Here is a 12,921-nt window from a genome sequence, read left to right on the forward strand (position 1 = left end):
AGGGCCTAATCTAGCCAAGCATAGGATCATGGACTTGCAGAATGGTTTAGGTTGAAGGGACCTTAAGGCTCATCCAGCTCCAACCCCCTGCCACAGGCAGGGACACCTTCCACTAGAGCAGGTTGCTCCAAGCCCCTGTGTCCAACCTGGCCTTGAACACTGCCAGGGATGGGGCAGCCACAGCTTCTCTGGGCACCCTGTGCCAGCGCCTCAGCACCCTCACAGGGAAGAGAAGCATGGACCAGTCAAGCTGGGTGCCCCCCAGCACTTGCAGAGCTGTGGCCATTATCCCTAGCAAGGCAGAATGTTCCCTTGGGGTTTGGAGTAGCAGAAGGGAAGTCGCTGTGCTCGGGAACATGCCAAAAATCACGAGTTATGCAGACTCTTAACTGGTTAATATTCATGAGGAAGCCATGAGGAAGCCAAGGGGGGACCAAGCTCCAGGCTCCTCACCCACTGCACCCCATGGCCTCTTCCTGTGGCTTTGTCTCCAGAAAACACAGTGACCCCAGGGTTTGGAACAGGCCAGCCCCAGTGAGGCGGTGGGGAACAGGGCTGGCAAGTGTCCCCCTGCCCACAGGGCCACGGCTGCCAGGTTGGGCACAGCTATTTATGGCCCCCGCACAGGACACTTGTGCCATGCAGGGGCTGCTATAAAAAGCAAGTCTCTGAAAAGGTCTCAGCAGATGCTGGTGAGAGGTCTCCATGCCAAGGCCTGGAAACATCCCAGCTTGAGTCACACTGATTCACCCCTTTCCTGTTGCATGCCCAGCAAAGCAAAACGTCTTGTGGAGGGTGGATGAGGCTTCTCAAGCCTGTCCATCACTGAGAGCCTTCGACACTCCAACCCACCCCCAAGGGCAGGGATTTCCTCTGTCCTGGCTGTAGCGCTCCCTGAAGACACCCAGGGGACCATCACCCCCTTGAGGCACAAAACTGGCAGAAAAGCAGGAAAAACATTGGTGCCACAGCTCACGGGGTGAACATCAGCTTTGGTTCGTTGCCTCCCTGGGCCGTGCTGCCTCTGAAGCTCACTCCAGAGATCGGCAGCTGGAGCCGTCCCTATGGCCACAGCCTGGCTCCGAGCCACAGTCTGCAGGGCTGCGGTTGCAGAACGTGTGAACAGAACAGGGGAACTGTCACATCCATGCTGCCAACGCCAGGGTGAGAGAGCAGAGACATTTCAGCTCCCCCATCACTTGTGTGTATTCCCTTCAGGACAGCAACCCAGTGCCACCCTGCGCGCTGTGGCAGGACGAGCGTCACTGGCAGCCCGCAGGAGACAAGGGACCGAAGGGGGTGGCCAGCTCCCACATCCTGGTGGCCTCCCTCAGTGCAGGGGCAGGAGGGGCACAGCCCCCTCCCTCTCCGCTGAGGACATTAGTTCTGCCTGGCACAGCTCAGGGCGGCGGGAGGTCACAGCCCTGCGCAGGGGACATGGTCCAACTCGGCTGCAATACCAGGGCAAAGGCACAGCCCAAGGGCTGCTATAACCAAACCTGAGCAGGGGCACTGGCAGATGGTGCTTCAGAGCTGTGAGCTGACCTGGCCCAGACTCGCTGGTCCCTCCATCCCTTGCTCTGTGGCTTCACTTTCCCCCCGAAGGCAAGAGACATCACAGCTGGTGGGGGCTCTGGGGAAGGCAGAGGGGGAGACATCCCAGACACTCCCACATGAACGCAGGGTGCCCACAAAGGACGCGCTGCAAGCTGGTGTTACAAACACAAGTACATAATGTTTATTTTTAAGTTTCCAATTTATTACAAGTACAGCCCTTGGCAGAAACCCCCTCCCCCCCCAACATTTATGTTTAAAAAACGTACAGTTCCAAAGGTTTCACCGTGTAGGACCTGCAGAAAATGTTCTCTATGACCAGGACAAAACCAAGCCTCTGGAGGGGATGTGCGAGATACAAACGTCAGTGCTAGTCTGTGGGGCAGGGAGCTGAGGCTGGGGAGAGGGAAGCAGCTGGAAACCTGCCTGGTCTCCACAGCCGGGGACAGCCCAAAACTGAAACAAATACCTGTTAAAAAAACCCCAACAAACAAGTGTAAAACGTTCATAAAACCAGTCTGCAACTTTTAATTGATGATTCTTTTCGTCTCAAATCACAGGAGCTGCAGCAGCTGCTTCTGCTTTTGTTGCAAAACCAGTCTAGAGCAGCCCTGGGTCCGGTTTGTGCCAAATCAGAGATCTGTAATAAAAAGTTCGAGCCCTGATTATATGATCAAAACCTGTCGTGATGGAGAGGGAGAGGTGAGGAAAAAACACATCCTTTCCTTAGAGAAAGGCAGTGCCGGGGGCAGGACAGGCCACGAGGAGCAGCCTCGGGCAGCACCAGGCTGGTCCCGCTGCGCTGCACAGGGCGAGGGAGGCCAGTGAGGGAAGGTGGCACTACAAAACATGGTGAGAGTGTGGCTAGGGACGGACTGGGAGACCCCCCCCCCAACAAGTCCCCTGGTGTAACTCCAGCTACTGGTAGGAAAATGAGTTTTAAAGAGTGGGGGGGAAATATAAAGCAAACACGATTTCATATAAACTGTACATGTGCCAAAGCAAGACAACGGTATCTTACAGGTGTTCTTTGTACAAGATCACAGCTAGAAACAAGCCACTTTTAACTAGAAAATTGATTTTAAAAGTTACACAGAACATGTTTCTGCTGCCCCCTTGCCCTGAAGCTCCCTGTGGGTGTGCAGAAAACCATGCTCTTGGGTATGCTTCTGGCACTCATTCGTCCCAGGGGCTGTGTGCTGCTCAGGGGGAGCCAGCTGCCTCCTCTTCATGTGTGTGAGCCGAGCTCAGAACCACCCTCCGCGGTGCTCAACCTCCAGAGATCACTCCCTGGGAAGAGAGAGAGGAGACGCAGGAGCACCTCAAAGCCAGTGGTGTTAGGATGCTGGTGAAAGCCGGATCTCCATATATGTAAGTGCTTGCTTGCCCTATGCAGCCCTTCACTGGGGGCTCAGAATTAACACCATATAAATATATACATACAAGAACTAGCAGCCCATTGGCCTGATGGCACCCAGTCCTTCCATGAAGCAACATGATCTCTCCCTGCGCCAGCCCCAGGCTGGTTTCACATCACAGGCAGCAGAGGCAGCAGGTCCCACCGCGCTCCGGCACCAGCTGCTCGCGGAGGGGAGGCAGCGGCTCATCGCAGCAGCACCTGAGCTGGAGAAGGCTTCATGCTCCTCTGCCCAGCCAGGCTTTGGCCAGACCCTTCCTGTGCTCTCCCACCTTCCCCTCCTCGCAGGACAGGCTCGCTAAGAGCTTTGTGGATTTTGCAGGAAGCAGGATGGTCACCTCCGCTCACTCAACGGATGACTGAATACTTGAGGAAATTGCAGAAAAATAAAACTAGGACAGGCCAAAGGGAAGGCTGGATTCACAGAGAAGTGCCTGCTGCTTCCCAACTCCCTCCAGACAACCCATCCTGCTGCCCGGCAGCACCAGAAGGCCTGCTCCAGCTCTGGCTCTCCCCCACGTCTCCCCATCCCTCATTTCTTCCTTTTCCGCCCCCGGGAATGTTCAAGGGGCTCTGACTCACTGTCCCCTTCCTGCTCCTCCAGTCCCTGGCACCTGGCAGAGAGCTTCTTGCGTTTCCTGCGTGCATACGTGTGGCCAGGCAAGTGTTTGTGCACCATGTCAATCAAACACTGTTCTGTCTTCTCCAGGCAGGACAGTACGTGACTCCCGTTCTGGTTGTAGCGCTCGGCGTTGGAGAACACCTGCTTCATGTCAGAGAGGAACTCCTGCACCGAGCGGTAATTGCCACAAGAACACTTGCTCTGCATAGTCTGGAAGTCCATAGGGTTGCTGATGACCTCAAAGTAATCTTCGGCTTCCTCCGTGGTCACTGGCTCCCTGCCGAATGAAGAGCCACAGCGATAGGAGGACAATGACAGCCCTGGCCACAAGCAGTGCAGGCTGTTGAGGAGAACCACAGCCACCCCATCCCCTTCATTCGGGCAGCAGCCCCGACCCACAACCTGCCTTGCTCTAACAAGCCCACGCAGCACCTCGGCAGCACTCGACATGTCAGTCATACGGCGTGATGGCAGGAAGGACAGCAGCATGTCCTGCTGCCCAGGGAGCTGCTCCGGAACAGGGACTGGCATGTGGCAGGTACAGCCACCTTCTCTGCCCCACTGCCTGCAATGTGCCCTGCAGACCCTGGGGGCTGCAGAGAGCCTCCCCCAGCCTCCCCTCTTTGACCCACAGTGAACCACCCTCTGCTACACCACCTCAGAAGCGCTCCCTGTCTTCAGACCAGCAGCGGACTGAGAGCGCACAGGGGCTTTCTTCTGGAGCAGCTTTGCTCCCTTTCTTCCCACCCATAACTTGTTTTTGAAAGCCCAGTCTCGCAGCCTGCAAGAGGCTCTGTCAGGCCCACAGCACAGCCAAGCCCCCCTGCCTGCAGCAGCCCTGTGCCCGGACGGGGCCACCCGCCCTCACCTGAAGGGCCAGCTAAAGCGGTACTTGATCAGCTTGCTGAGGATTTCCTCACACTTCTGCAACTCGAGGCTCTGGCGACGTGCCGTCTTCTTTGTTTGAAGGACCTGCCCACACAAAGGATGCTGTTAAAAAGAGGGAACCACTACAGGCTTTAGCGTTCAGCAAACAGTTTTGAGGCCAAACCAGCTGATTCTTAGCAGAGATTTTCTTTTCAATCCCCTCACTTATGAGCTAGTGTCTCAATGGCTGGGGACATGTAGTACTGCTGCAGAAGCAAAGTTCAAGTCTTTAAAACACAGCCATCGTCCACAATAATCAAGAGGCAAAGAGCTCTGCTGCAGGACCTTTGATGGCAACAGCCAAGACAATCAGTGGCAACTTCAGTTACAGAACGGGAGCCCCATCCAGAAACTCTGGTGGGAATAACTCACCAGCAGCCTGTCTTTTTCTCTGGGGGCAGCAAAGCTTTTTCAAGATAGGTTCAAAGACAACATGGTCAAAACAAGCAGCCAAAGAATAAATGACAGCAAATGGAGAGTGTGAATTCCCTCCCTGCCTCCTCCAAGCCCCTGGGGGACAGCACAAGAGGCAGAGGAAAAGCACTTGTGCTGCTGTACTGACATTGCAGAGCCAACCATGCACTTTAAATACCAAAGAGCAGCTGATGCCTCCAGCACTGGCACAGGCTGAACACAAGGTCATTTGCCTGAGCCAGCCACCAGCACAGGGACATCCCCTCGGCTCCAGGCACACAGCTCGCCAGGCGCTGCTGCTTAGGGCATGGCAGATGATGGGAAGGCTCCACACACAGGGCACTATTCCTGACCCAGCTTCAGTCTCTTCCCAGGACACACGGTTAAGTGCAAGAGCCCCTACAGAGTCCTCTTCCCCAAATCTAGTGTTTTGTCAGCTGTTCCAGTGAGACTTTCCCCACTTGAATATCCCTCTAAGCTGGCTGGGGCAGCCCATGCTGGGCTTGCCGATTTAGTTGCCCTCCAATCTGTAGCACAGAGCAGCTAAAAGGACACTGCAGATCCAGCAGCCAGCCCACTCACACCCAGCGTGAAGCAGTGAGACCAAAGACCATCAAAACCACTCCAGAACAGTGACAGGACACATCAGCACTACTACTGCTGGTCAGTGGACAGATGGCAGATCTAGCAGAGGCTCATGACGTGGCCTGTGGGGCTGCAGTATCCTCACCTATCCCCTGCAGTGTGTCCCTCCCTGGGACAACCAGCACAGCACACTGCAGCTCCACGCCACCCAGCACACACAGAGAGCACTGCTCTGTTCAGGAGCAGACAGTTTTATTCTTTAAATGTCAAGTGAAACCTAAACCAGCCAAATTATCTCCTGGAGGCCAGGGAGTGACCATACGGACAACAACTGTAAGAAAATGGCCAAGGCTGGGGAGCAAGGGTCCAGCATTGCTGGCATTCTCTCCCTAGCCAGGACCCCCACCTCTCTGCAGAGACATTTGGATACTATTTAAAACCCTTTAACAAGCTGCAGGCTGCCTGCTACTCAAGGGGACAATGTATGGAAACGGCTGGGGAAGGATGCCTGGCATAGCTGTGCTCCGTTTGCACCAGGCCCTCAGGGATGTGCCTCCTTTGTCAGCCCGCCCCCCGCGCGGGTGTCACGGTAGGATTCGGGGCATTTCTTTGGGAAGGGGAGGAAGCAGGACACCTGTTCTGTTTGTAACTCGTGATGGGAGCAGCCTTCAGGGAGCAGTTTGGCTCTTACCAGCTCATCAATGTCTGCGCCGTTGACAGGTGCCGCCCGCTGCCGGGGTCCCCTGGCAGGGTGCAGCGACTGCTTCTTCCTTTGGTGCCTTCCCTGCCTCGAGGAGTACAAGGCTGTGCTCGGCTTGCCCCGGGCTGCCCTCCTGGGTCTCACTGAAACGTATAAGCCATGGCCTTAGAGGAACAGGTTAACCTGGAAGCACAGACCACAATCCCTTCGCCCAGCCTCACGCCAGGCAGAGCCTTGCTCCCAGCGTGGGGAAGCTGGCGAACCCTTGGTCGGCCGCACTGACCCAGCTCTGGTCCTCAGATGGCACATGCTGCTGTCAGCTGTGCTCTTGATACCCTCTCCAGATGAGATATGTGGGTAATCACCTCCAGTCCAAAGAGGCCACTGCTATCTGGCAACAGCATCCTGCTCAAGGGTGGTCATGCACACCAGCCAACTGGCAAGATCCTCCAGCCCCAAGCGAGACCAGGGAGCTTCCACAGGCAAGGCCCTGGGCTCCAACAGCCCCTCTACCCGCAGAAGTGCTGAGTGAGACAGGGCAAGGAATGGAGGACAGGCAATTGTCTCAGATAAAACTGCAACATCCCTTCTGAAAGCACTGGGAGCAGAAACCTGGGGTTTCCCTGGTTTCCTGCTGCCCCCCTGCTCCTCACTGTTTCAGGGATGGCTGCTTTTTCAAGCATTTACAAGTGGCCCACACAGCGGGATCAGCCAGTTGCTGAGCTCCCCTGAAAACCGAACTGCACGTGGGGGGAGTGTTGAGTTACTGCAGCCGGGAGCTGCTCCGCACTGCAAGTGGGACACAATGGGATTTTATTCCCCAGGACTGCTGCATTAAATCCCACAGAAAAGCACTTGCCCGGTGGTTGGCCTGTCAGAGCTTCACACTGATGGAAATGCAAGCGTGCTGGTGCACTCCCTTGTCTTAAGTTTCCCCCATGACCCCTTTGTATCAAGAGAATGTGTTGGTCATCTTCCCCAGCCAAGCTCCTTCCACCTGGTCCCTATGGCCTAAGCAAGCTGTACCCAGCATGCTGCAGCATGTGATGTGCAGCCCCTAATCTAGCCCTGGCCAATAAATCATCCTGCCAGGCCCCCTGCACGAGCAGCGTGTCAGGCTGCAGGACGTCTGCCTGTTGTCACTCTGCTTGTGTGTCAAGCGTGCAGCACGTGTTAAATGTCTGGCAAGCCAACATTCTAGGTTCTATCGCTCAGGATAAACGCCACGGGGATTAATGGGACTTCTCTATTAAAACAAAAGTTTTCCACCGTGACCTTTCTATGTTAATGCTCTTTAAAACTTCGCATTTAGCACTTTATTTTTAGTGACTGTAACCCTCTTTGCTATTGTTTGGAAACCTTGGCTCAGCTCCTGACTTGGCCTTGCAACATAGGCTGAATAAGCTCCAAGTGTGGACATGGATACACCACAGAACAACAAGTGGTGAACACAGCCAGGGAACCAGTGAACATCCCTGAAACCAGAATAAAGCAAGCGAATCAAGACTGATAGACCTGGGTGGAAAAAACCTCGAAGAACATGGGATAATCTTTTGGGTCCCAGTCTGCAGGTTCCACCATCTGCCTTGGTTAAATCAATCTGAAGTCAATTTTATGTCAGTCAAGGGCATTTTGACAAAGCACAGGCATTCCAAGATCGATCTTTTCACTGCATCGTGTTGCCCAAATGTCAAATTCCCCTAAAAACAAAGCAGATACATATACTAAAAAGTGGTGAACTGGAGCAGCAGTCATTGAGACTCTAGAAAATCCTCTTTTATTCCACTCAGCTGCCCAGGAATGTGCTAGTTGTGCATCCTGAGTGGTCTCTGTATGCAAGCAAAGGGTGCTGGTGCTCCAGGCCACACCACACCTCAGGTACTGTGCCTTCCCACAGGATTGGGCAGAGGAAGCGCTAGTCCTGTCTGAAAATGTCTCCTTGCCAAATCACTAGGAATCCTTCACGTAAGAGGTTATGAGCTGGTGAGAAGGGAAAAAGCAAGGAGGAAGGGTTGTGGTTAAAGCTCCATAAGCACCTACTGACAGCACCCAGTTTACCAAGTCCGTAGGTGCAGAGGCTGCTAATGCCAGTAACTGATGATGCTGCAGCCTCCACTGCCCTTGCAGTGCTCTTCATGGACTGGGCAGTGTCCCCAGGGCAGCGACTGGGCAGTAAGAAAGAGCTCAGCACAGCTTCCATCTCTGCCAACACTGACCCTTATCATAAGGGACAAGGGTTCCCTCCAGCTCCCCAGGTAATGCCCAGCTCCACCACAGCCTCCTCCCGTGACATCTCCCACCACTTCCAAGTAAGACCTCGTTGAGTGTGAGGAAAAGCACAAGTCCCAAATAGGATTAATACTTTGGATACTGAAGGCAGAGTCTTAATATTTTCTGTTTCTTTCCTGCAGAGTCAAAGCCTTACATTTCAGACCAGCAACTTCATAATCTTCTTCCTCCTCCTCTTCTTCCTCAGCATCCTCAGCTTCCTCTGATGCATCCTCACCCTCCTCACTTTCATCTTCAGCAGAATCCTCTGCATAGTTCCTAGAGTAAGGCAGGTAAACACATTTGTTGTAGCAGAGCATGGGCACCAGAGGCCTTGGGCCCTCTCTACTGTGTGTTCACAGGCAGAGACTTGCTGATGTCAAATAACCACCCGCCCCACACTGAAGCAGCTGACTGCTCCAGAAAGTAGCAAGTTCTAGCTACAGCTAAAAGAGCACTTCCCAGGCTGTTGTCTGAACACCTGGGCTGAAAATCCCCAACAACTGAACCTAGATAGTTTTTGCTGTTCTAGGCACCTTAATAATGGATTTTAAGATTGCAATTGCTGTGCAGTTACTCCTCCCTGAGAGGATGTCCTGCCCAGGTCTGCAGGCCAGGCCTAAGGAGTTTCAAGAGGGGAGCTTTTTGGTTTCTGCTGGAATATCTTTCCTTTTTCTCCTTCCCCTGTCATGCCACTTGCATGTGCACTACAGGAAACAGCCCTCATTCAGTAATATTCACAGCTAAGCTTGTATTTAACCATGAGCAGAGTGTCAGGCTTCTCGTGTGCTGGTTTCAGAAGCCACAGAGACTCCCTGCCCAAGACAGTTCTGACTTCTCACAGATGTCTGCTAAAGCATTCAAGTCATTACAAAAACAGGAAAACAAACAAACCAGCATGCTTAGGCAAAAGGGGACAAAGGCAAAGCTGTTGTGGGAGTCTCAATCCTCTGGACAAAGAGGATCTGGAGCAGTAAAAGGAGTAAGAATAAGCTCGCACAGTACAGGGGGCAAAAGCACTCCCAGGACAACATTCTTCTCCTGCTTCAGGTAGGAAGACAATAGCAGCAAGCAGGTGATACCCCTCCTGATGGCTCTTGTCCAGGAGACAGCTTGCAGGTGACTGCCACATCAAAGTGATGATGATCTCAGGCTGGAACAGCTGCATTGCAGCCCTGTCATTTTTGTACAAGCCTGATGAACCTTTAAATTGTGCCTAGGGAGTAAGTAATACTTGTAAGGTCATACACCACCTGCATGCTCCAAGGCAGTACACCTCTTATTGTGCTGCTGCTCTGGAAGGGAGATCTGGTGACTGCTTCTGCTTCAGGTGCCATCTGATAGCCTGACAAGCAGGTAGGTGCAGCACAGTCACAGTCAGCAGAGGACATACATTGTGAACAGAAAAATACACCTTGCATATGTTGAACTTCCAGCTTGCAATTCAAAAACCAATTTACCACCTGGCTCTCAGGAAGCAACTACTAATTTCTGCTGCATAGAACAACTTTGATTCCTCCTCAGATCATGTTCCCTCTGTAGCCCTACAAAGTTCCTGCCTTGTTAAGCTTTACCATGTCTAGAAAACAATGAGCAGCATTTTGTAGACTGATTTTTAGTAGCACAGTAGGGGCTGAGCTGCAGCCTGGAGTAATGTCTGCTCTAACTTGACAAGAACACAATAGAAGTCAGTCCTCTGGACCACACTGCTGCAACGCTACCAACTGCCCTCCATGAAAAAGCCACCCAGCTAGCTGTTGAGTTGAAGAAACAACAGCCCTCAGCACACCTGATGTCGGTCGATGTTTTGTGCATGGCCCTGCCAAACATAAGTTATTTATTGAAACTCCCGAGTTGTCATGGGTCAGTACAACACAGGTGTGCTGAACTTACAGCCTGGAAAAATGGCTTTCCTATTGTTCCAGTGCCAGGGAGTTAACCAGGCTATCACGAGCCTTTTAAAGGGGCTCTGTTTCAGGCTGGTTTGGTCGCGCTGTGGAAGCACAGCCAGAACCGTGCATGGGTGGGAAGGCAACGGGAAGCGGGGGGCACTCACCGGCCCCGCGAGCTGCGCCGGGCAGTGGAAGGCTGACACGCCGGGCACTGCCACTCGCCGTCTGGGATCTCATAGAGCGCCGGCCTCAGGCAGAACAGGTGGAAGGCTTTGTTACACTCGTCACACAGGATCAGCTTGTCATCCTCACCTAGGAGAGTGCAACACACTTGTAACGAGCACAGCAGCCTTGCGCAACCCGAGAAGCAGAAGCTGCCACAGTGCTGGAGGTTAGGACAAAGCAGGAGAAAGATGCAGAGCACCCTTGGATGGCAGGGCCCCTTCCTTCTTGGTTCCACCGCTGCAGTGGAAACCAGCAGCACTGAAAACCAAACAAAACAATGCAGAGTCCCTTGCCCTGCAAAGATTTCAGCTGAGGCAAAGGTAGAAACCTGCCAAATAGGGTCCACCCAGGCTAAATCTCAAACCAAACACAGGGAAAGAGAAATTTGCTGCTGATGTGCCCAAGAACCCAGCAAGAAGCTACAAATGCAGCTATTCTTATTCTACCCTCAATCTGGTTAACCTGCACAGCATCTTCTTTCAAATTGAGGTAGCAAGCCTACAAAGAAAATCAGTATGCAGCAGAACTAGTCTCTCTGTGCTTCTCACTAATGCAGGGAAACAGGGAGACAGTCCTGAGCCAGCTATTTCATTTACTGAAGAAGGGAAAAAAAAGAAAGTGCAGAGAGCATGCCAGCACCTCTCTTTTCTCTAACATCCCAGTTCTTAAGTTCTGTGAAACTATAATCTGTAAGACTCAGGTAAGCCCCCTCTTTACATCTGCCCAGAATCCCCTCTCGACAGCAGATAGTTTTTGCATTGGTCTGGAATATCCCTGAGGCTCCACGGTGAAGGATGTTGCACCAATTCAGCCCTTATTTCTTTGAGGAGGTGGATGGCACAGCCTTTTGGTAAACACAAGTGGTCCAGCATTCCTGCCTGCCCTCATTTCCCACTAGTGTTTCAGCAAATAGAAAGTGAGACAAAAAGCACATGATGAGGCAGAATGTACTACCAAGCTCTTTCCTCCAGGCTTCCATCCAAAAGGAGAGGTTATGGCAGAACAAATACTAGCACTCTGTTGCTGGTGACACCCCTTCGACTCCCCCCCCCACCTGCAAGACTCTGAAGCCCTCCACACTATAACGCGTACAGAGAAGGCAGACCCTTGTCACTTACTTGGTTACTTCCCCAGCTGATGAGGCTTCCGGCCCACCAGCAATTCTGTTCCCACCCTGGCCTCAAAGTAGCATCATCCCACCTCACTCTCTCCCAAAGGATAACATCCTTCCCAACCTCTCCTTATTCATTCCTTCTGTAAGAGATGGGATTAACTGAAAAGGCTCAGAGCCCCAAAGACCATTCCAGCTCAAAAATGAAACCAGGAAATGGACAGTGGCACAAGTGCTCCCAGGAGGATTTGTTGATGACTTGTGTCCAAGTACCCCAAGTACCCAGGGGACAGCAGCTCTGCAATGTTCTGCAAGACTGTGTAGTGGTTTCGTAAGAACGGTTTATTGGAGTCAGGGTCAAATGCTTCTGTGAGATCAATGCTTCTGACTGTAAATCCTGACGTTCAAAACTCAAAATACAGCCAAAGACAGTGACAGACTACAAGGGCACGTTGCCTAAGCAGGGCATGGAGAGGTGACAGCGTCCAACTGTTACGCAGGCGTGGGGCAGGAATGCATTACCTTTCTTGCGACACACTTTGCATCTGGCATTCTCTGCTGACATATCCCACTTGATACAGGCATCCAGCATCCCGAGCAGCACGTGCATACGGGAGAAGGTCTGGGCCTCACGGATTGCTGTCTTCCACTTCTCCATGGCTGAAGCAACCTGCAGACAGACCTAACAACTTACAACGAAGCACACAGACACAGCTCGCTACAGTCTGAAGATGTTTTTATATCCTTTAGCTGGGGCCCTTAATAACCAAAGCTCAACTCTGTGTTTCTTTCCTTCTACACAGCCTCAGCAGTCCTATTTGTGGTTTATTCATAACCAGCTGCACTGGATGGGACAGCTTGTTCGTAACAGTAGAGCCCTTTCGCATTTCAGGACCAGACTGAAACAACCTACGTGAACTCCAATGAATTCTTGCTCTGAAAGTCTAACCCAAATAATCATCAGGCTAAGAAAATAAAAGGCAGAAATCTAGCACTGTAAAATGCTGGATGGAAGTTAGGAGACAGCTGGCAGCACGGCTCAGCATGGTGGAGTGGAGCAGCCTGTGCTGCCCTCCCGTGGGTGCTGCAGAGGTAATCCAGACCAGCAGCAGGACCCACCACAGGCCTGGTCCTCCACGCTGGGCAAGGGGACCCGGGCATTGCCTGCCATCAGGTTTGACAGGCAAAGCACGTGGAGCTCGAGAC

At 52.7% G+C, this 12,921-nt stretch overlaps 1 protein-coding gene across 1 annotated transcript in view; it reads right to left on the minus strand.

Annotated features, from left to right (window-relative positions):
- Window positions 1-1,715: 1,715 nt before the first annotated feature.
- Window positions 1,716-12,921, minus strand: part of BAZ1B (bromodomain adjacent to zinc finger domain 1B) — a 49,977-nt gene continuing 38,771 nt past the window's right edge. The window contains exons 14-19 of the mRNA XM_030472317.1: window positions 12,238-12,385; window positions 10,544-10,691; window positions 8,645-8,766; window positions 6,211-6,362; window positions 4,462-4,565; window positions 1,716-3,870 (exon numbers count right to left, since the gene is read on the minus strand). Of these exons, the coding sequence (XP_030328177.1) occupies window positions 3,504-3,870; window positions 4,462-4,565; window positions 6,211-6,362; window positions 8,645-8,766; window positions 10,544-10,691; window positions 12,238-12,385 (1,041 nt within the window). The 3' untranslated portion in view covers window positions 1,716-3,503. The remainder of the gene's footprint in view (window positions 3,871-4,461; window positions 4,566-6,210; window positions 6,363-8,644; window positions 8,767-10,543; window positions 10,692-12,237; window positions 12,386-12,921) is intronic.

The sequence above is a fragment of the Strigops habroptila genome, assembly GCF_004027225.2.
Source record: "Strigops habroptila isolate Jane chromosome 13 unlocalized genomic scaffold, bStrHab1.2.pri S16, whole genome shotgun sequence".
In the NCBI taxonomy this organism is placed as follows: domain Eukaryota; kingdom Metazoa; phylum Chordata; class Aves; order Psittaciformes; family Psittacidae; genus Strigops; species Strigops habroptila.